Here is a 24,251-nt window from a genome sequence, read left to right as displayed (position 1 = left end):
GTCTCCCTCTGTTTTCTCCCTCATCTACCATAGTCCACACTGTACCAACCTTCCCCTCTCCTGTTTTTCTTTTCTGTTGTGTCGGTCGTTTGGGGGCTGAGTGGATTCACCCTCAGCCAATTGTGGAGTCACTATACAGACATAGGTTTATTAGTTTACTTTATTCTGGGCCGCTTCCTACCATCATCATCAGTTTTTCCCTCTCAGCATCATCAAGCTTTTGTAGCGTTTCTAATATCTCTTTCGCAGTTAAATTTCTTCTAAAAGCCACTTCAGCTACCTGATAAATACCAGAGAGTAAATGCGCTAGCTAGAATGTCGGTTGCTAGGTAACGGCCCCGTCTTGTATCAACCACGGGAAGAAAACACAATGTAACTAATGGAGCCGTCAAAATGACGGGTGTGGGAGATAAAGGTAAAAGTAGCCAGATTTATTTTTTGTTTTTCTTTTGTATTAAAAAAAAAACAACAACATGGAAATAAAGAACATACAGACGCAGGAAAAGTCAGATTGCCAGATTAATGTAAGATACATGTAAAATTATTACACTTCAAAATCTGAAACCGTCAAAATGCCTGCCTTGGGAGTTCTAGCGCTAAAATACTGGAAATGCACACTTTACATTTAAGTTCTGTTGGACAGTGTACAGCCATATAGTTTTGGTTATCTTTGCTGGACAAACCACCCCCCCCCCAAAAAAACAAAAAACAAAAAAAAAACAAGTGAGTGAATCCTCATTTGTAATTTCATGAATAAAAATGTTTCATTTCTTAAATTACATTTAAATAAAAGTAAATTTCCAGTGTGTTGATTTGTGCTAATTTATCTAGTTAATTTAAAATTCATCACAGTCAGGTTGTATGCATCACAGAAATCGCTGCTGGTAGTGTTGAGTTTTTGTGTCACGCTTAACTTATCACTTAACTTAGCCTTTATGAAAATATCAGCACTTGGTTAGAAGGAAAAGGGTATTTTTTGGATTGGTTACAACACCCGTAAACCTTTCTGCCCTACGATACCTGCAGTTTAGGTTGTATGTAGGTTAGAGTACCTCTATCACTCATCCATTGGTTGCTGTTATTGTTAAAAGAGAAAAAGTCATCCGTTTGAATTTATTTTAGTAGAAAAAAATTTCAGCACTTTGGTGCTTGTCTAACTGAGGTGCATGGCGGCTTACTCTTTTCATTCCAACACAGTTTTAAGACAAAAAGTAAGAACCTGTTAACAGTGTTTGCACAACTGATGGAAAAATAAACAGCCCATTGCAGTATTTACAATTATCACTAACTGTTCATGCTCATAACTGTCAACGTTTCATTTTCCATTTTTCCCAAAATGCTGCAATAAGAGTAACATTTCACCACTAGGTGGGGCTGTAAAGCACTGTTTGTAGACCAAAACAAGATGTGTGACAAGCCTCGACTCTTTACCACCACTCTAGCTGCAACCAGGCTCCCCTTTCCCTTTCATTTGCACATATTTTCAAAGGATAAATACACAGCAAAGCAGCATGACCTTTCGGAGGAACATGTCTAGTGAAGAAGTAGCTCATAATATTATAGTGCTGTTAGCAAGATAATGTTTTCATCTGCTGGACGTGCGCTCTGCCATGTTGCTCCAACGCTACACTACTGTGATGGTAGCATTTTCTGGTCAGGGAGGGGCTAAGAACTGAGTGGCAGCTGTTCACATGCACGTACATGTAAACAAGACACTGGAGAACAACAGAGAGAGATTTTGTGTGACGTCATACCATATTCCATCTAAAAAGATACCTTTAGTTCATCACATCACTATTTTTAGTTCTTTTTACCTAAGATAATGCAATTTCTCTTAGTGCTCCTTTAAAAGTCGGACTTGGCTAAAACCTATTGGCTCAAGGGCCCACTAGTGGACCCTTAACGCATAACGAGTTAAATTGGAGGTCGCTTCTTCAACGCTCCTGGTAAACGGGTGTAGCTTCCAGCCCAACGACTGGTCTTAATGAGGCAACTCTTCCTTTCTTACTTCTAAGTAATAGCTTCAAACTTAGACTGTATAAACCTTAAAGCAGTCAGTTTCCTTCACAGGGCTAACAGTATTAGCTAAGACAGACTAGCGACTGTTGTGATCCAGGCTTTGCTCTCCATTACATTGCAAGATTTCATCCAGATCTTGCTACCAATATGTAAACTAACATACACTGGTTGTTTTAAAAAATCACTTGTGTGCTTTCACTTCCCTTATACTTGTCTTTACATCAAAATCTAAATGCCTGCAACCAAACAATATTAATATTACAACAGATACATTAATATCCTAGTATATGATTTGTGGTATTATCTTTGCAACTGTAACATCAGTAGTATTTTTATTAAACAAAAGCATCTAGATCATGTCTTACATTTTTATATATAGTTATTATTTTTCATATATTACAAAGCTAATGCATACATAGTCTGAGTTTTTCCTTTTCTTCCACAAGGTAATGGTTTCTGCTCTTCAAAAAAAGCAACCGTCATAAAGACCTAAATAAAACATGGTGAGCCATGAAGAAAATGTATAAACAAACATGACAAATTCCTAACAAATAAATAAGATTTTTCTCAAGAGCTTAGAATAACTGTAGGACTGGTGGCTGCAGCATAGTCTCCAGGCAACTGAGGAGCACTGATGCGGATTTCACCCGCTTCATCCCACAACTCAGATACACAGAGGTGACCCTGCACAAAAATGCATTCACAAACACGTAATCTGACACTTCTTGAGTAGATAATAAAGGGAGTGCAGAAAATACTGAAAAAGAAACAACAACAAATAAATCTCAGGAACAGTCCAAGCCAGACATCAGTGTCAATAGACCTAGACGTCTGTGAAATCTCTGGCTTCTAATAACTTTCTTATTTCTCTCCCACAAGCCAAACACATGAGCAGACAAGAGTTCAATACACTACACATCAGCATCAGCTAGAAGCACATATGCAGACATACTTTTATGTATAGTGCCTGATATTTTCTCCTGCAAAAACCAGCAGGAACCAATCATGGTCATGCTCTGAAACCCACAACACCTGGGACAGATGGCACGGCATAAGGTAAATCTTTTTGGCTATACAGGAGAAGGCTGACAGGTGCGCTGCTTAATTTTTCTCTGCCTTTGCAGGAGTGTCATTGAAATGCTTAAATTGAATGATAATGCTTTTTTTCACTCTGAGAAGTATGAAAAACAAAGGTAAGTCTTGGTGACAGTTCCATGAAAATCTTAGTCCTTTGTTTTTCATTGTGCAACTTATCTTAGTGTTGGTCATCATTACCTTGGAGTTTCTATGTATGAAACTAACTTTTGCCATATAACCTTAGTTATATGTGACACCACATTCTTAAATATTAATAGAATAACATGCACACAGTCCAAACTGTTCAAGCAATCTACACAGTCACTTTCTCTGGTAATGACCAAAGCGTACGAAAAAAGCGTTAGGAGAACTTGAAGTTGATTAAATTTCCTACCCGAGTCAGAGCTGTACATATAGACGAACTTGGTCCATCCATAGTGCTCGATGACTCCCACCAGAGCGTCCTGAAGTTCAGGCCTCAACTGGATGACAAACTGGTTAGCTGTCTCGATGGGGAAGGACGGCGTGACGAAGCAGACGTGAAGAGCTCCGCAGAACGACATAAGCATGTTGACGGTCTTCCTGTCGTAGAGGCCAATGATGGCATACACGCCTTTGGAGAACTGGGAGCAAACTGCGAGGGACAAAAAAAAGGAAGAAAGTGAATTAGACAAAGTGTGAATTTTTAGATAGACAGCAAGATGATTGATGTAAACAAGGCACTGTTTTTACTGATGTAGACATTGGCTAGTTTAAGGCATAGTTTAAGTCACGCCTTGCGACAAGTGTGGACAAATTGGTCAGTTGTGCCCTCGGCCCGGTACCAAAGGAAGGGTTAGGTCAAATATTTTAGGAGATCCTGAAGTATTTGACTTATTCTACTTCCCACAATGGATGGGAACAGATGATAGGTATTGGAAAATGGAGCTCAGAAAATGCCTTATTTTGCAGGCTGTTCTCTTACGAAGTTAAGAAAAGGTAAAGAAGTGCACCAAATCACATAGAACATATCCTACATGTAACACAGAAAGCTTTCAGAGCATGAAAAGCATTGTTTTTTCTGAGCCTTTTAGTTTAACTGCTGTGTGATGTTATAGCGGTTATTCTCCAATAGGCTGATTTAAAGTGGAGAGAAATTACCAAAACATTGTAATTGCAAGAGGTAAAATTTCCCTCTCTGTCAGAGAAAGTGACAGCAGCAGACCTTTTCTATCTCTGTAAATGCTTCAAAGTACAAAAGATCAGCAAAGAAAGGAAGGAACGTTTCTAAAATAGTCTAGGTGAAAAGGATTACCTCTAAATGCTGTTGTTGATAATTGTATTGCTTTTAATGACATAAATAGGAAGCTGAGGGACAAAATAGGAAAAACTAAACTAAGCAGGGTCATAAACAAATCTGAATCTGAAAACCAGAAAAATCAAAAAGACTCCTTGAATTTTAGTTGTTTTCTGTAATACTTATCATTTCATCCCAATGTATCTGCTTTCTATTTCTGACAGGTTTTGAAGAGTTTTTTTTTTTATAATTAAATCTCTGATATTATTAAGGGTCTTGTTCATTAAACATTAAACAAATCCAGGAGCAACATGAAAAATATCTTTACCTATCCTTCAGGTCAAACAGTCCTGATATATTTTGGATGTCTACATATTTTAGATTGCAAAATAAAATGGAATGCAAAACTTACACTGCGAGTCAAAAACACTGCAGGGATTCCTTAAGTTAATTTCTGGGAGTGAATGGGAACTGAATGGGTTTAAAAATAAGACCCAAGCAGAATATAAAGATATCTACACAGCGCCTGGACATACTAGATTCAACATTTCTACATTGCTAGATACTCCAAGTACACAAAAATGTATTTAAGGGCTAAAAAAGTGGATTTTGTGGATACAAGACACCTGTTTAGATAAAACGAAAAGCAGCTGCAAAAACGTATATTTAATTGTTTAATATAACAATAAAAAATGTATTCAGGGGAAACAGTTTTTATCCTTGCAAAATGTTGGGGACCCTTTGATGAAATTCCAAGGATGTGATAATTTAACTACAATGCTAAATCACATTGTGAATTAGATGTTACAGAGTTCAGCTAAAATGCCAAAACTAACAATTAGCCAGTCATTTTTAGACATTTTTAGACATGCGCAGATTTCGGGGAGTACAATACATATCTAGGGTTGTATATGCTGCAGAAGCGTAATTGAAATAAACTGAGATAAACAGTAAAAAAAAAACTAAAACACATTTGAAGAGGGGAAAAGGCACAAAAGAGAGACAAAAGAGATTTTGATCTTTGTCAGGGCATTTTGAAGTCTTCCAATTAAAATCATGTTTATGCACCACTAGTGTGGCTCTTGACTTCGGAGGAGGAGGTGAGGAACAGAGAGGTTAATCAATGCATCCCCAGGGTTCCATTGACATTTTGCTAGCTGCAGGAGGTGGTTTCCATCTCTCATTTGCTTTTCTCCCTCCATCACACTTTTGTTCCCCTCCAAATCATTCTCTGGATGCCACATCTTGCTGTCTCCACACCCTACTATATCTCAAAGTAGCAAATTCACGTTAATAGCCTTCTTTCCTTGTGAGGTATATCGTCTCAGTAGAACAGAATCTCTTTACACTTGTGCGGTCTGGCCTGGAGTATTTTTTTGCTGAGGTGATGGGTGGGCCTCACTTATCTCAGTATTTACCAAACAGATTGAAATTCCTGCCCGGACCTGTGCAAAGGCCAGCCTGCTGCTCGGAGCTGAACCAGCCACAGAGAGAGAGAGAGAGAGAGAGAGAGAGAGAGCGAAACGATGGCCAAGACCCAAAACGCCTAACCTGTCACAGACCTGCCCCCTCCAGGCAGGCACGTGTGTGTGACGGAGATACAGGGAGGGAGAGAAAAAAAAATAATCAGCGCTATCACATAAAAATACATGCCCACACACACAAACACACACACACATATGCAGCCTGAAGTGGTCCAAAAGCCTGGTGAGTCACCCTACTTAAAGCAGCCCTGAAATAGACATTTTGCGCCTCGCCACACTGACTCAGTAACAGAACTATCTTTCCTTCATGGTCTGCACATGCTCTCCCTCGTAAATGGATGCTTTTTGATCCGCGGCTTTCCACAAGCACACATTACAATTTTCCAGGACCGATTTCAGAGGTGTCCTCTGCGTTCTGCCTGGATGAAAGGTAATGAGAGCTTGTTTGACTTTCCGTGCAGCGTCCCATTACTCGGCCCCGGAGCAGGTTAACATGTTTCACTGAACATAAGTCATTTCTGTTACCTGTAAAAAAGAAAGAAAAAAAAAAAAAGGTAGCCGTGTGGCACAGGCCTCCTGCTCCGAGCTGGCAAGACAAACATGTGTTTGCCCGATTCGACATGAGAATGACCCGGGCCATTAGTGAGACCCAGCAGCATCAGTTCACCTGGCAGAATAGATCGGCGGCACAGTGTGAGCGTTTGTCCGTGCGAGGGGCTTGTTAGCTCTACTCCACATGTGCAACGACATTTGAGTCGGGCCTGAAACAACTCAAGTGATCTCGAAGACCCCAGCAACACCTGTCCGCCCTGGCACTCCAAATCTCCTCACCACGGTTACAGCTGCCACGACGGCAGGACTGAGGATGCCCGGGAATCGGTGCGCTTCTCTGGCAGGGATTACAGAGGCTCAGAGCTGCTGAAAGGCCTTTTGCAAGATGGGCTGGGAATTTGACTGTTTGGACATTTTGCCATAATTATACCCCCCCCCCCCCCCCAACCCCCAAGGAATTAGCCAATTTGAAGGGGGGAAAAAACTCACTGGGCTTTGCAAAATCCGCGGATAATTTCGGGAAATAATGGAAGATCTCCAGTTCAGTTCCGCTGCACCAAATTTGCATTTATATTCAAAACAAGCGATAATACCCATTAAGCACACATCATTGCTATTATGATGGGTGGATATGAACCAGAGGCAAAGTTATGGTGGCGCTAATTTAAAAGATTTTTATGCTCGTTTTTGTTGCTTCTTTTTACAAATGTCCCCTGGCTCTTGCAGAGCTTTAGCTGTTTACACGCAATTGAAATATTGTCTGTTTGAAAAAAAAGGAGAAAAGATTCACTGAGATAAGGATGTATTTTAATCTTCTTTTTATCCTTTCAGGCGAAGAAGAAGCAACACTAATGAACAATCACACTTTCAGTGAAGATCAGAGGGACATCCTCTGAGTGGTCCTTTTATCCATGTGGATAAATAAAGTCACTCCTTAAGCTAAACGTCTATCTTAGCACCATCTCTTGAACTGGATTCAGGGATAAAGTTGTAGATGTTCAAAACAGAATTGGGTTGTGAAGCAATATCCCTAACTTTCAACATCCCCTGAGACCCTGCTTCATCCATCATCTGAAAGTGGTAAGAGCAAACCTGCTGAGATTACATCACCAACATAATCTGTTGACAGGGCAACTGTTAGTTGTGCACTTTACAAATATGGCCTCAAACCAGGACTAGCAGGATTTGTTTTTAACAAAAGCCCAACAGGTTCCTCTTTGCAGTAAATGTGAAAATTGTTGTTCTGGTAAAACAAGACTAAAACTTTTACTTTTGACCGACATGCAAAATGTATGTGGTGGAAAACGAAGACCCTCCACCGTACAGCAGATGTGCTTTTCTTTAGGAATTAAAGACTGCAAAAAAGGCTTCACTGGAATGAAGGGCCAGTCCCTAGATGTGCAAAGCATGCAGAGCCATACCTTAAACGATTTGCAGCTTTAATAGCAAAGAAAAATGTTTTTTCAAACTATTAGATCAAAGCGCTAAATACAAAAGCATATCATACTTTTCAGATCTTTATTTGCAAAACATCAAAACGTTCGGCTGAATTTTTGCAGCAAACATTTTGCTGGCAAATTTAAAGTAAAAAAATCACTTATGAACATAATTTCATAGGATAAAAGTTCAGTGTTATGAAATAAAATAAAAAAAGAACATATCAGGTTCTAAAGAGACTATATTTCTTCCATACAAATGAACAAAGTTTAAATAAACTCCTATTTCCCAACAGTCGAAAAAAAAATAATCTTCCGCATCCGGAGTCAGGACATCTCTCTGTGATCAGTGCTTTCACTTTATAAAGTTTTTTTTTTTTTTGCTTTGAATGAACAAGTTAATTTGAATTTGTTGTGGACAAAGTGTTTCGGGCTGCAGGATAAGACAGAAAAACAGCTAAAATCCCACAGGGAGTGATACTCACACAACAGGAGGAGCTGTCAGAAACAACTCATGCAACTCAAGTCTTCCCTGTTCTCCGTTTCCTGCGCCCGGCAGCTGTTCCTCTGCTTAGCATGAGCCAAATATCAAATGACAGACGTGTCTGTGCCGGCTGCACAAAGAGGGCATGTTTGTGACAGTTTCTCCTGCATCCAGATTTCTGGATGATGGGGTAGCTAGCAAATGGGAGCTGTTGAGCAATGCTGGATACCTCATATTTTGACGTGACAAGTAAATAAACATTGCTCAAAAAGCATTTTAATTTCTGACAGATTAAAAAAAAAATGTCAGTGTCCGACAGATGCTTGGTATGAAAAAAAAAACAAAAAAAAAAACGGTTAATCCAAGGACCCAATTATATCACAGCTACTTCTTATTTATTGGAACACATTGATATTTACCAAATATATTGGCTAACAGATGAGAAAGTCTGTTTCAAGGTGTCCTTGAATATGGTATCTGCCTTCCAGCTGCTCCACTGGAGCTGCTCACTAACCTGTGCATTAGAGTAAAGTATACCAGAGCAGGCGGATAGATAGATAGATAGATAGATAGATAGATAGATAGATAGATAGATAGATAGATAGATAGATAGATAGATAGAATAGATAGATAGATAGATAGATAATGTGATCAACACTAAGTGTAGAATCCCACTGTTTTAGAATAATATCCAAACCGTATGGTTTGAACATTTGAGACACAACATTGACTTTCTCGGCCAGATCTACCCTATATCAAACCAGATTCAATGAGCTGCAGAAGAGTGTAAAACCCCACTGTGGACAGTCTAGACAGGAAGTCTTTTTCTCTTGGTTTATGTTCCCCCTGGTACCGAGAGGATTTCACCGCAGCAGGATATTCATCTTAAGGGAGCATACTGATATGTGTGTTAAAGCTCAATCATCCAGAAAAATCCCGTTTTGATAGAGTCTCCCAACCAAGGTGTGACTTACTAAGTGACACTAGGGCAACTGATCGAGGATGCTTATCTTGTCTACTGTGTTCAATCATATTTTCCGTATGTCTTTACTTTGAAATACAAAAGAGCCCCGTTTGGCTGTGGTGGGAAACGATGGTTCTTTCCTCCGGGGACTGCTGGACAAATATAGAAAACACTAATCGTCCAAATTCAGCCCAGCTTTTGTCACCACTGCCTAATGCTTGTTAGATTGATTCAGACAGAACATTTAGACATTAAGCCTCAATCTTATGACTGCAGTAGGCCTTAAAATGCTCATCCCATGTCAATATTAAAGCACAAGACCATATGTCTCAGAAATTGTAAAGTGTGAATAAGTCAAATGTGCTTTTTATCAACACATTTCTGTATTAAAGCAATACATAAATCAAAGGAATACAACAAACACATTTTTTTGTATCAGGTCTCTTATAAATGAGACTCTGAACCTCAAGGGAGTAACCCGTATAAATAAAGGATTAATAATAAAAAATGTACAATAGCAGCTTTTGGTCATCTTTCATTTTTTAAATGTTTTTGTGTTTCTCTAGTTTGAACTTTTCAAACTCAAAGCAAGAAATTTCCATTGGCAGTCTCAATTACTGGCACTGAAGAACTAACAGTTTATTAAATTGTATCCAGAGTGAAACAGCACTACAGCATTACATTTTAGGAAAATTACAGTAATCTAAAGATTCTTTTTTAAATATTTTTTTAGTATACAATCAATAACTATGTTCAATAACTAGTCGTACAAACTTCTGTGGGTGTGAACAAAATGCTAAAAGAACCAGTGGACAATGTCATATATTCTCTTTCCACCATCAGTCAGGATCCCCAGTGGTTTGATTATTTATTGTAGCTCCCTGGGGATCCTACAGTCTGGTTATGTTGCACCTTAATATCATTTATCCCTAGATCCTTGTTTTTGTTTAGTTTTCTGTTCAGTATTTATGTTAATGGTGTACTCTGATATCTGTTTCAGTTCCTGTCTAACTAGCTTCTGTTCTGTATTATTTCTCAAGTGCTGTTTGCTCTGTTCCTTCTTAGTTTAGTTAGGTTTTACCCCATGTCTGGCCATTCACTTGTTTCCTGTTAGATTCTATTTCCACCTCACCTGCTAGTTCATTGTCCCTCCTCTCCTACAGCCTGATTGCCTCACTCGGGTCACCTGTGTCCTATCGCTCCACCTATTGTTCCTTCCGTCTCCTCCCCTATACATTTAGCCAGATCTGTCACATACATTGTCAGGTCCTTTATCGTCATCCAAGCCGTGTTCCTGGTCCCTGTAAGCCTTATTTATCATTTAAATCTTAAATCTTCCAACCACAAACCTGACACCATCATGAATTTATGCAATGTTCTCAGTCGAGCAGCTAAAAAAGACTGACAACCAAACACATGTCACAGCTGAACAGAGAGAGTAATGCTGGAGACCGATGTAGTATTTAGTATTTTCAATACGGAATGCTCAACATTAAAATCTGCCTATGATACTCATGATGCTACCAGTGGTTGTGTCTTTGCTTATCATCTTTAAAATGTTATATATAGAAAGAAGCAATGGTGGACGGTGCATGGATGTTAGGTTCAGGCTAAGTTGAATCAGTTACAGAAATGGATTTTAGAAAGCTTGTGATTCACGGTTCTAATTTAATCCAATCATCCGTCCATCGGTGAGTCCATCACAAAGTTAAAATGTCGCTATTCAAACTTGTGGTTTTTCATAGCTGTGAGTTTTCACTTTACTACAACTAACACTGGTTAGTTAGACAACCTATCCGCAGTCCCCGTTTTTGTGACAACAGTATTTCTGTGATGCCAATGTTTTGGCAAAATAAAGATTTACAATGTAATTAGGATAAATCCTAAAGTCTAGCAGAGATAAGATCTGTGGTTTAGTAGAAAGGAGGATTTGGGGTTATTTTACTCAATTATTCAAACATATGATTAAAATGTAAAACCCATGCCATAAAATAATTTTATTAGTGCAATTAATATAAAACCATATAAAGTAGGTATTACATTTACTGTACTTTCCGCCATGTGAGGGAAGGCAACCTGTCCAGGGTGCCACCCTGCCTCCTGCTGGGAATAGGATGAGTGGAAATAGTAATGAATGGAGGGACCTTTGGATGGAAAGCTTTATCCTGCTTTGGCATGTAATATTATGTTAATGTTGTATTTCTACTCACAGCACACAAATGAAATACAAGGACTGAAACTACTGCGTGATAATGGTTTTCAGGTCCTATCTCTTTCCATTCTACAAATAACCCTACCACATGTTTTGGAACGGTGAACGCTCATTGTCACCTTTTAAATTCCTTTACAAATTGCTGAAAGCAGGGTCGAGTACCTATGCCGTTTTATCAGCAGGAGAAATACTTGAGCATCCTTAGAAAGTATTGTATCTTGAAAGCAGTATATCCATTCAACCATTTTCTGTAATCACTTAATCCTGTTCAGATTTACAGAAAGGCTGGAGCCTATCCCAATAACCAATGAGCAAGAGGCGGGATACACCGTGAACAGGTCACCTGTCCGTTGAAGGCACCATATGTTGCTCTAAAATGTCAATATGCTGATTAGTATTAATGCTGCCATTACATTAGCACTAGTTATCTTGGCCAAGGGCACTAAGAGAAACCCATACTGATATATACCTAGGTTATTGGTTTTGCTTGGTGTTGTTGGTCTCTTAAGTTTTGGTTAAAGGAAAACTGAATTTATCTGAACATATATGAAATACTGAGTTAGCTGACCAAAATCCATATTTTCATTGCGCTAACCTTTGCCACTAAAAAGTCCCGACAAGTCCCACCACCACTGAAAAAGTTAACATAAAGCTACTCTGATGCAAGGACAAGTTTCTGGTATAACTTAGGAAATTAGTTCCATAATGTTTTATGTATTCTGAGTGGCTGTAGTTTTATAAGCAATTAATGTCTGTTAGTTCCTTATGCAGTGCCAAATGTAAGATTATGTGAAATACTTGGCAACATTTTCCATTGGACAGACTATGCAAACCTATTCCAATATATCTTGGATATTTCCTATAAACTTTAGTGATTTTCTTGGACAGAAATTGAGATCCTCAGCAAGTCTTTCAGGAGCAAAGGTACACACTTCTTTGAATATTATTATGTTTATACCTATATAAATACTAGCCTTTACCTGATGATTTCCATTTTTGTAGATTTATATTAGGTATTAAATTTAAGAAAGGGTCAGGTTAAGGCTGACTGCATTAAAATAAAACTTCAAGCCTCCAAAAATGAAATGTAATGATCATAGTATTCTGTTATGATTATTACGATTATATGCAATCTCTATCTCATCGCAGTTTATTTGGTAATTAACTGTCACCTCTTTTTGGTCACCTTCACCGTCAAAGACCATCCACAACATTAGAAATCCGCAAACACCTCTGCAAATTCTTGGGAGAGGTTTTTAGGATTGATCTAGAATGCTGTGGTTCTCCCTTACTTCAAATGGATGTGTGAGAGTTAGCCAACTGTATTGAGCATGCAGATAACCTCTGTGGTGAGATATGAACAACCCACAATCCCAATACTGTAAAAGTCAATGCTAATAAATTCAGTGCCATGAAACCACTTGCTAGTAAAGATTAGTATCTGCTGAACTCAAAGTCGAATGGAGTTCCCAGCTACGAGGAAGAATGTGTACTTCTCAAATTGCACATAACCTGGTGGAACAAAGGTGTTTGTTGGACTTTCAAGTCGCAGTTCAAATTGTACCCATGATGGTCTGGAAGACAAAGTCTTAAATTTCCTTTGACCTTCATTTATGCAGGTGGTCTAATTGAGAGCCAAGATCTCATTTACATGAGACCTGTTTTGATTATACAAAGAAAATAACAACACTAACAATAAAACTTAACTTCAATTAATAAAGATAATAATAGGATTAGGTTCCACAGGGAGATTACTCTGTTTAAAAAAAATAAATAATAGTAACTAATAAAGTCCTGAGGAGGAGGATAAATAAGACAGGATCAGCTTTATAGATGAAAATGTCCCAATGCATGAGTCTACGGACTGATAATGATAACCAGCCGAACTGAGAATACAAATGAACCGTAATGCTCCATGATAGACAGCACCAATATATGCAGAGAGGTGGCAGATGGATTTATATAAACAACATCACAGTAATCTAATAGAGGCAAGAAGATAATTAAGACAAAATGGTTCCTTGCACTGAAAAAAAAAAAGCGAGATATATAGAGAGGTACTTGTAACTGTCATTGTTTTTATGGAAGGGCAAGTTTGTAGAACTTTATTTTTACGAACAAACAGCGTGACTTTGACTTATCAGCATTTAGGAGTAGTTTCAGATGAAGCAAGTAAGATTGAGCGTGTATTCACACCAGGAAAGTCCTTTGGTGTGTTTGTTGGGTATTGACCAAAAGCAGACTTTTTTTTTTTTCATTTAGTGTGGTTTGCCTTCACGTTGTACTTTTTGTAAGTGAATTATAACTTGTAAACAAAGCCACGTGTGACGATTGTTTCTCCCATTGGACAAAAATGACTAGGGCTGGTATTGTACAGACCCGGACATGGAGGAACACTAACATGGAGGTATGCATTGCGGCACCTATGGTTTGCATATTTCTGCTGTTACTACAGCTGATTAATCATTGTGAGTGGCAAGCAGCTCATTCAATGCAGTTTTCGAGACAATTTATTTCTAATTTTGGAAAGCTGTCCGATAATGCATCCTGAGATGGATGTTTTCTGTAGTGAGTTGGGATCAAGGCCATTTTGTATTCACACCAGTAGCAAACTGCATCAGAGTCCACTTGGAAGTGGACCGAGCCCACTTCAAAAAGTGGGTCTTGGTCCAGTTGGTTGGACCACTTGAGTGGTCCCTGGCCTGCGCAAAAAGTCCAGACTAAGGGGGGAAACAAACTCTGATCCATTTGAAGCGGACCAAATATGGCTGGTGTGAATATAACCTAACAAAGTCAAAAGTAGACTGCAGACACGTGGCAGCAATAGTTTTTGCATGACAGTAAACTACTGTGCCATCAGAATTAAATGTTTACAAGCATCAGTAACATTTTCACTGATACGGTTTCCATGAATTGGAAACATTGTTGGACCTAAAATGGGACCGTGTGGCATACCTTTTGTGATGTTTAAGTATTCTGACGACAGACCACTGTTGCATGCATCGTCTACGATTTGACACATAATTAGATAACCAGCATACAGTTTCATGTGATGAACCGCAATCCGACAGCTTTAACAATGGAGTCAATAAAAAAGGAACATAGTAGTTACTGGTATCCACAGCGTCAACAATGCCGTGTACAACTTTTATGGTGGCTGTTCCTGTATTGTGCAGTTTTCTGAGTCCAGAATAAAAACATGACAAGATGTTGGCAGCATACAAATATTCTTTAACCTGACCACTAACCATTTAAAAAAAAAAAAAACATTGGCTAAATTACGAAGTTTTTAAATGGGGCAATAAATGTTTAACACACTGGGATTACCACCTATTGTTGAGGCGAGAACAAAAGCAATGACATTGGTTTCCTAAGAGAAATTTAAATTATGATGTACTGGTTCAGCAATAATATCTGCTTCTGAAAATGAAGGAGACATGTAATTGGGTACCACAGATGTATTAGGATCAAGATCCTTCAGTGCATTAGAAACTTCTCTGACAGATACATCTTAAAATGATAAGGTGTTTCTCTTGAGGGGGTAATTCATAGAGAATGTGAAATGTTGACCATCAGTGACTGCATCAAACAAGGTTCCAGAGGCAATGAAATGTCTGTTTAAACGATTAAGCATCTCCGACCTATCTGGTACCACTGTGGGTTTGTATTTATTGATTGGGGGAAAATCTGAGCAATGAGATTTGCCTGAGAAAGTCTTAACAGTTTTCCAAATTTTATTTGGGTAATTTAAATGGACAGTGTGTAACTAATTTGTTTTTTTATCAGCAACAATCAAGCATTACTTTCATAAATACATATTCTGCCAAAGTATAATAACAATCACATTAAAATTGAAAGCGCTATCATCAGTAATGGAGTAATGGAGTCAAGACCGGTTCTTCCGAGACCAAGGCTGAATCTTTAGAATTAGACATCTATTTTGGGACACATTTTTTTTCGGGTTATTAAATAATCATCATAACAAACTAACCCTAACCCTAAGGAAATCTGTAAACTGGAGTAACATTTGTAATGAGGGTCAGGGAGGGTTTTTTCAGTTGTTTCCTTGTTTAAATGCCTGGTTGCATAAACCTCTCAGTAATTTGTGCATCTACCATGTCTAGGATACAGTCGAAGTCCACTCTGTAAAAACCCAGAGTTGATTCACACATAAATTTGGTAGCTTCTACCCTTTTGTCCTTGTACTTTCTACTTTAATGTGGCATGAGACTTGACTTATGGTTTCTATTTAGTTTTGTCATGTTTTTATTTTACATGTTTTAAACTTTGAATTATTATTGTAATGTGCCATTTGTGTTTGCAGCACTTGAGCCAACAGCAGTTGTTTTTAAAAGTGCTGTAAATAAATTCAATTGGATTACAAAACGGTTATCTTCCACATCTTGTAAAGTTTGGTGTGCTGTTGTTTGGACCAAAGAGTAGGGAAGCCGCATGTTGAGTGAAGAATGATTTTGACATATAAATAAACAAGGTTCACAGGCAGACATGGACGCAGGAACACGGCAAGGCGCAGATCAGAACAGGGTAGCGTGGCTGACTGAGAGAGGAGGAAAACAAAAGGGACAAGGGGGTGAAGCAATCAAGCACAGGTGGACCGAGTAAAGGCAATTAGGCAGCAGGAGAATTAGGGCAATGAACTGGCTGATGCAGGGAATTAACAGAACCTAGCAGGAGATGAAGAACGGACCAGATAAGGCGAAGAAATCTAAATAAACTAAGGAAACACAGATAGAACAGGACTTCCAAAATAAGAACATAACAGTAACCGAATCTAACAGATACAAGAATCTAATAACCTAAACCTTTAACAGACAACACAAATGAGGATCTAGAGACAGATACTGAAATATAAACAAACCCCAGGGAGTTCTGACACATCTGGGAAAGGCAACAAGCACAGGATACCCTACCTAGGGGTCATTAACAATTTCCAGCAATGTAATGCATCAAACCCTGTTTGCTATGTCGAAAACATACCGAAAAATAAAAAGGATACGTGGATAACCTATGTCACTTACAATCGCATGTGGTGTTTTGGAGTATAAAACAAGCAAAGACAACCATAGATCATTTCTACTTGCCGTTTTCTGTAGAAATGCAGTACTATCCATACTTTTTACCCAGCAAAAGGGAAGAGAATGTAACAGAGAAAAGAAAAATAACTAATTAATGGGAGAAGATGAAAGTCTATACTGGCTTGGCTTTTTCCAGGTGGAGACTTTTAATGGCGGGGCTGGGCGGGGCTTCAAAGCGGATGCGGGGATTGTAGGCTTTCCGTCGGACAGGTAAGTTAATTCAATATAACAATGGAGTTAATTTTGGTGTTATGTTAGAAACAGGGCAGCGTAGTTCAGCCACTACTCTGTCCTCCTGGCAGAGACAGCAAGTTTGTTTGTTAGCCAACACCGGACAAGGTCCATTGTAACAATTATCAGTTGCTGTTTTTTATTTAACACATTTGTGACACTCCACGGCTTTCAAAGTCGTTGCGCGCTTAGTGGCGAGGCACCAGAGCATGCTTCTTGGACGTTTAATTAATTTAGCACACCACTACATGGGAGTAAATCTTACACACTTGAGCTTTAAACATTTTGTAGTCTGAGAAAAATAATAATCCTTTCTTCATGGCAGCCGTAAACTGGTTTCATATTTGAAGGAAATGTAAGCAATCAACTTTTAGAATCAGATTTATTTGCGGATGCCACACATCTGATTTCTCCCTAGCAACAAACTTGCTATTGCAGTAGTGAACTATGGACTAACTTGACTAATTCTTCATCATTGGGGGTAAACCACTCATTCCTCCCAGTTTCACAGCCTCAGGATGCACAGCCTCGGAGGAATTTCAACACAGACCTTAGTGCCATCAGGCTTTCCTCTGACTTAAAACTGCATTCAACTTCTCTTTTTAACAAGTTCTTTTAATGTGAACATCTGTGCGTTTACCTTTGATTTTCTCTTTGAAAATATTTTTTTGTTTATTCTCAGTGGTTTCCATTACACCATGAAAAAAGGTCAGCTGACACATTTTTAATACAGATTAGCATTCATGCGGTGCTTTGCATTGACCATCTATGGCTGAATCTGGGCATATAGAGGGCAGAACATGAGGCAGAGCCTGGTACGCAAACGTTCAGGTACAGCTGTGATCTATATAGAAAAATTGTGTGCTGGTGTACGTGCGCATGGTCTTATAAATCAGAATTTGTTTGCAGTATGAACACTTTTAGTATGGATTCTATGCTTTTTTTTTTGTAAACGAGACCCTTGAACTGTAAGGCAGAATGTTACAAATAAAGCTACAAAACCTCATTTTCTTGGGCTCTTTGAATGATAAATATCAAACCAATAAATTTTCATCCTCCTCAGATTTGAAAAGCCAGGTGTCAGAAATAGCAAGAATGTCAGCACACGCGGAATCAGCTCAAATCCTCACTATCTCCATTTCTGGGAGCAAGCTACAGGCGTTTTTATGTAATATATAAAGACCAGTTGTATTTTTAAAATCAGCAGGTGTATTACATTCTGTGATAGGACAGGGGTTTTGCTGGATGCCGGAAAACAGCGAGAGCATTTCCACTAGACATTTCCGTGTAATCTTTGTCACAGAAGGAGGACAACAAAACACTGTGTTATTGATTTGGCCACCTGAGAATAAGGACTATCTTTTTTAGAAAAACGGCAAATATACAAAGCTCACAAACAATGAAAACAGCCAAAGCAGTCAAAGTTAACAATACTCACAGATAAGTAAAAAAAAAAAAAAAAACAGAAACAAAACAAATTATGTTCCCTGGATAGTGCAGATATGTTACAGGATTCTTCAAATCCCAGGTGCTTGACATTGTGTTTAGCGATAAGGAGACAGGTGAAGGATGGAGATGAAAAGTAAAAGCAGTGGTTCATATGGTGTATAATACAACTATAAAATAACCACAGTGCAGCCTATAAGAATATGGCTGGGTGCTAAACAAGGTTGAAACTAGAGCTACATAAATCTCCAAAATATATAGAGGAATTTTAAATATAACATCATAGCGCAGATGTGACCCGATGGCGCAAGCATTGTGGTATGACATCAAGAGAAGCACCCATCCATTGTTTAAACCTGCTTCTCCATGCAGGGTTGAGTGGGGTGGGGGATGCCTATCTCCATTGGTCACTGGGTGACAGGTGGGGGTACAGATGGACAGGTCGCCAGTTGATCACAGGGCAACATAGGGACACACACACACACACACACACACACACACACACACACAGGTACCTAATGTGGAGAGAACCCATGCACAGGGAAAACATGCAAACTCCATACAGAAAGACCCCTGGCTGGGTTTGGAACCCAGAACCTTCTTGCTGCAAGAGAGCCCACTCTGGCACTCTGCAGCCCATTGAGAGAAGAAGCAAGCACTAAATTGCAATGTTGCCATCCCTTATTGTCACATTTGAACAACATTTGAACGACGATATGATGCTCATATTTCAAACAGAAAGCCTCAATTTCCAGCTGTAAAGTCTGAAATAAAAACTAGCAGTGACTTCAAATATTGTAGGTGTATTTTGAGCATAAAGTATAGCACCCACCCACCCCAATATCTCTAGTAACAAAATCAATAACTTTTTCCACATATTCTGCCTCGGTTCTATCAAAAAAAACAACAACAAACGCATTCAACTAGATTGAAATATGAAAGGAAAACCACTAAATTGCAGCCGCACCTTAAAATGAGTTCTATAAACATACTGAGGGTACTGTACATAAATTATGCTGAGTCATCATTATATTGTCAGTATTTTTACCAGTGTTCAGTCTTAAATGAAATAAGAAAATACAACATAAATTCCTGCAGACTTCTGTGTAGTGATATCATTGTCATTTTGTTTATTGAATTACAACATCACAAACTCTAAAGGCAATTTGATCAAACGTGACTTTAGGTGCCGTCTCATGGCTGGGTAAATGGCGTAAATACATTCATATCCTCTACATACAGTCACCTGGCCATTACTTTTAAAGATGGCGGCAGCAGCGGAGCCATTACCGTCACGTCAGGCAATGATGTGCGCCACTTCCAACGGGTGAAAGGTCACTTAATCAACCACAGAGCACACTGATGGGAGATAAACACAATTGACAGACACTGGAAGATGGCACCACGATCCACTCAGCCACCCACAGCTAATAACTGCCAGATAATGCGTGTAATAAAAAAAACGGAGAGCATGTTGTGGTCCCGCCGGTCCCATCTATCTTCTCGCGGAGCTAATCAGCAACGGTAATGAAAGGCAGAGCAAAAGAAGTCAATAACTGATTCACTCATTACCTACACGCATACAGAAACAAGCAGAGCTATGTCTTACTGTAATGGTGCAGGTACTCCATACGCCCACCTCGACAACCCTGGCGAGCGAGCGCACACACACACACACACACACACACACACACACACACACACATAGACACAGACACAGACTTGTGCTTGTAAAGAATCCCCCAGGTGATGGGTGGGGGTGGCCCAGTCCGTGGGCCCGCCAGCACAGCATGACTCATGCAGTGCAATCAATCTCCTTCTGTGAAGAGAACAGGGAACCGGGGGACCGAAATGCAACTCCAACCAGGATCTGCACGACAGTCTCCTGACATGACTGAGTAGGAGGGTTTCACTGTATGAGCAGTTTTCTCTGGGATCTCCTGCGAAAGATTCAGGAATCTTCGCCTCAGAGAAGGGCGAAAAAAAAAAAAAAGAAAGATTCATGCCAACTAGCACCTCCAGGGATAATGTGTCGATGTAGCGGAAAGAGATTATTTCATCCATGCAGACTCCATGGAGAGAGTTCAGGTCGTTAGGCAGGAGACTTTTTCTCGAAGATTTTTAGGTGGTGGTGGTGGTGGTGGTGGTGGTGGGGGGGGGATAGGTTTAGGCTCAGTGCCTTTCCATCTTTCTAATGTACCCACATGCCCCTTAGACTGCTATGCTCCAGCGAAGGGTGCTTGCTGTTCTCCGGTATAAACAGCTTGAGTAAGATATACGGCCAGTGCAGGAGAAATAAAACAGGATTTGTGTCGCTGTTGTTTCTGGCGTTTTGTAAAGTAAAAAAAAAAGAAAAGGATGGGAAAAGGAGAAGGAAAATGGCAATTGATAAGCGATAAAAATGGATTTCTTTAGAAAATAAAGAATGAAATTAGACAGGAAAACCATGATTTGAGACCAACTGGGCCAACCAAACGGCTCTTCGGCTGTAAAGTGGGGACTGTTGAATCCAAAAAAATCGTTTCACTGAAAAGAGGCTATTAGAGGGTTAATAAGGATGAAAGGTGCAAGTGAGCCATTGCACGTGTAGGTGATGGCAAACAGAATGTGGATAAACTGAAGCATTACTGCCTGCGAGAGAAGATAATGGAGAGAATGCTGTGAACAAAGAGAACAGATGCCAGCCTAGCAGTGGGAAACATAGGAACCACACCGTGAAATCTAGATCTCTCCCATTTCCTCTAAGTAATAAAACAATGGCACCGAGTCGCCTCATTTAATGGGTAATCGAGGGTGTGCGAGCACTCCCTTCAGCTCCGTGCATCTCTCTCTTTCTCCCTCTACCTCCTTGATTTTTACTCTCTAACCCCGTCATTGTCTCTCCTCCTCGATGGCTCTCGCCACGTTTCGCAAACCTGCGAGGCCCGGGCCGCCTGCTGCATAAATGCTTACCTGGGCAGCGGGTCAGAAACGCAACCCCGGGCCAGCTCCTGTCAGGGGGTATGGAAACTCCAATTATCTGCTTAACTATCATCCCTTTGCAATTATCTCCCCATCTGCGTATCATTGTCGACAGGTGCACGGGGACGGTCGCGCGCGCACACGTGCAGTCGTCTGACGGGGGGACCGATGGAGGCGGGTATGTGGAGCGAGAAGAGCCAGACGCACAACCTACATGCTAATTCCTTTGGAGGCTCTGTCTAAATTAACGACGGTCTTCACCAATTTCCAGCCAACCTACTGGGAAATTAAAGCGCTCGTTGTAGACATGTGCGGAATTCCTGCTCACTGCAAATCCTATGAGCAATTTTTCCTTTTTTCGACTTAAGTGAACCTTAAGTGAAAATGGGGGAGAAATTGCTGCAGCAGCAAATGATTTATGATAATAATTAGTTAATCCATACAGGTATTCTGAATCAAGGGGAGAATTTAGCCCAAAAAGGTCTCTAATTAAAAAGCAATGCGTCCCAAACAACTTCATCTTGTTCAATCAACTGCTCAAGCAAATAGATACAAGAAACAGATTGTTGTAGCTACAGTGTTTTGCTAAAAAAAAACTGCATTTCTTCACATCTTGACGCATTCAAAGGATAAGTATTGTTTCAATGCGATGTATGTACATACTGTAGATGCATAGCCTTTTAATGTTGTGTATCTATGTATTTATTTTGGGAGGTTGTGTGGTAGCGCATTATTGTAAAATAAAGGGAAAAAAGGGTGCAGAGTTTGAACTTTTTTCCAAACAAATAAATGCATGTGGTTTGCTCAAGTATTCAGCCCCCTTTACTCTGCTACACCTAAATAAAATCCAGTACATCTAAACAAAGGAACATGCCAAGCTGAAGTTGTGGAGAAGGTTAAACCACAGTTAGGTTAAAAAAAAAATGTCCCAACCCGGTTTACATCATTTCCCTTTCACTTCCCAGTAATGCAGTGTTACAAAAATCCAAATAAGATACACTGATAGTCGGTGGCTTCGTGACATGATGTTTAATCGTTTGAGGGATTCCATTGCTTTTGCAAGGCAACGTGACTGATGACTGCAAACCCTGAATTAATTCAGCCATCATTGGGGTTCATCCTCTGTATTTTAAGAACAAAAAAAAAAAAAAACACAGAGGCAAGATTTAAGGAATAAATTAACCAGTATGTTAAAATCTGAAAGTGCTACAATAACGCAGCCTCAGCCTGTCATGATGAGGAGAGATGTGACACAACCTCCAATAGTCTGTCTGCCGCTGTGGCTGCTGACTGGCAGATCTCATTTACATAACTTCCTGTTTTTCTTTAAAAAAAAAAATGAAGCAGGTATGAAAAAGTGACTGAAATATTGCCAACAGTTATTGCATTGTTAACCTGCCATCACAATCAAGTCACGTCACAGATGCTGCTCGGCTATTTGACATGCTCATTTTATATCCTCCGCATTTTCTATTAAATTCCCATTAACCAAAAGAAGGAAATCAAAAACTGAATCTTAAATGTTCTCTCTCACACGGTCTGCAGCCAACGTTTGCGTTGCTCCTTAATGGCTATGTGAACTGTGACGCTTTGTAAGTGACTGTGCCTGTCACACTGAGCGGCGCCGGGGTGCAGTTTGCGTTCAGGCAGCATGTTTGTGCAAAAAGCAGCAAGATTCGAAACGAGCTTCTTCTTTGATCACAAAAAAAAAACCCACCAAGATGCTTTGTTGGCTACAGCAGCATTTCTTTGTGCGAAGGAGTTCACCGCCGGGTGCGGAGACAGTTCACATGACAATTCCAGTGATAACTTTCTTCGCTGCAGTGGTCCAAAGCACTTCAACATCACCTTTCATTATCAGCTCTGCTAGCTCGGAACCTCGACTGAGGCGGCTCCGGTAAAATACCCACCACAATGGAAAATCACAAAATGAGCAGCTTGAGACGAGCTGAGCCAAACCTTGCAGCAAAAACAGGCCAAGTGATGTCACAGGTACTGGAGATACTGTTTAACTCTATGTGAGGCACGCACATTCAAGGGAAACACGGTAGATTGCAATACTGGATTACGATCCTGCTACTTTTTTGTGTAAACTAACAATATTTGAAACTGTAAAAGCCATTGCAGGGTGTGATGTTATGAGGCACTTTGTCAGAAAATAGGTGGATATTTTGCAGATGTCTAAGGCTACGTTTCCACTCCAGGTCTTAATGCTCATTCCAATTTTTTTCTTCAGAGGCTGTTCCCATTACTTTAGGAATACTGAGTCCAGTGTGAACGGTGTGGGGGCTCCAAACTCACCCGCATGTGCAAAAGAACAATAACTTCACACAGCTTGCTTTGGTCCAGCAAATATGTAAAAAAACAGGATTGATGGATTAAAGTGTCCAATGGAAGCCATTTATTGTGTCAGCGGGGGGCTGAGGGGGAAATAAAGAGAAAGTGAAACTCTGGCATTTTACAAGGTTTTGGCTAAACAGAGATCTGTTTGGCCGCAGAGATGCAGCCAGGACTGGTGATGCAGAGATTTTAACAACTTCAGAGACCGGGTTCATTCATAAGTTTAGGAATAGGGCAACGTTTAATAATATATATCAGCACCTCTCATCTCAACTCCAAAGGCAGGGCACTCATCGTAATAAATTTTATTGCTTTGCAATGGGGCAGATTACAACACGCTGCTCGGGATTCAATGGATTGCGACGAGTGAAAACCTCTTCGGCATTACAAAGTCCTCCGTGTGCAGGATTGTACAAAAATGATGCACAGTTGTACGTTACGTCCCTCATCCAAACGGTTCCTATACAAGCGTCTTCACTAGAAGATTTCCTGAGGTCTAAAATCTTGCTGTCCCTCCACTGAGCAGCGTTTTGGCAGCAGGCGGCTGCCGCCTGTCTTCCTAATGTTAACGGCTTTCACCTCCAGCTGCTGCTGCCGGGGCAAAGTTGTGACACGTGTCGGTTGAAAGTGACGTCAACGATGCATTTAATACGCTTTGGTGGTGTCCAATGAA

At 39.9% G+C, this 24,251-nt stretch overlaps 1 protein-coding gene across 1 annotated transcript in view; it reads right to left on the bottom strand.

Annotated features, from left to right (window-relative positions):
* The window catches only part of gria1a (glutamate receptor, ionotropic, AMPA 1a), a gene marked incomplete at its 3' end in the record, with an annotated part of 96,901 nt that overhangs the window by 59,048 nt on the left and 13,602 nt on the right, over window positions 1-24,251 (bottom strand). Inside the window, 1 exon segment of the mRNA XM_036127749.1 lies at window positions 3,491-3,730. Within this exon segment, the coding sequence (XP_035983642.1) occupies window positions 3,491-3,730 (240 nt within the window).

The sequence above is a fragment of the Fundulus heteroclitus genome, chromosome 23 (assembly GCF_011125445.2).
Source record: "Fundulus heteroclitus isolate FHET01 chromosome 23, MU-UCD_Fhet_4.1, whole genome shotgun sequence".
NCBI classification, from domain to species: domain Eukaryota; kingdom Metazoa; phylum Chordata; class Actinopteri; order Cyprinodontiformes; family Fundulidae; genus Fundulus; species Fundulus heteroclitus.
The sequence above is the reverse complement of the archived record's forward strand: the minus strand, read 5'-3'. Positions and strand labels throughout refer to the sequence as shown.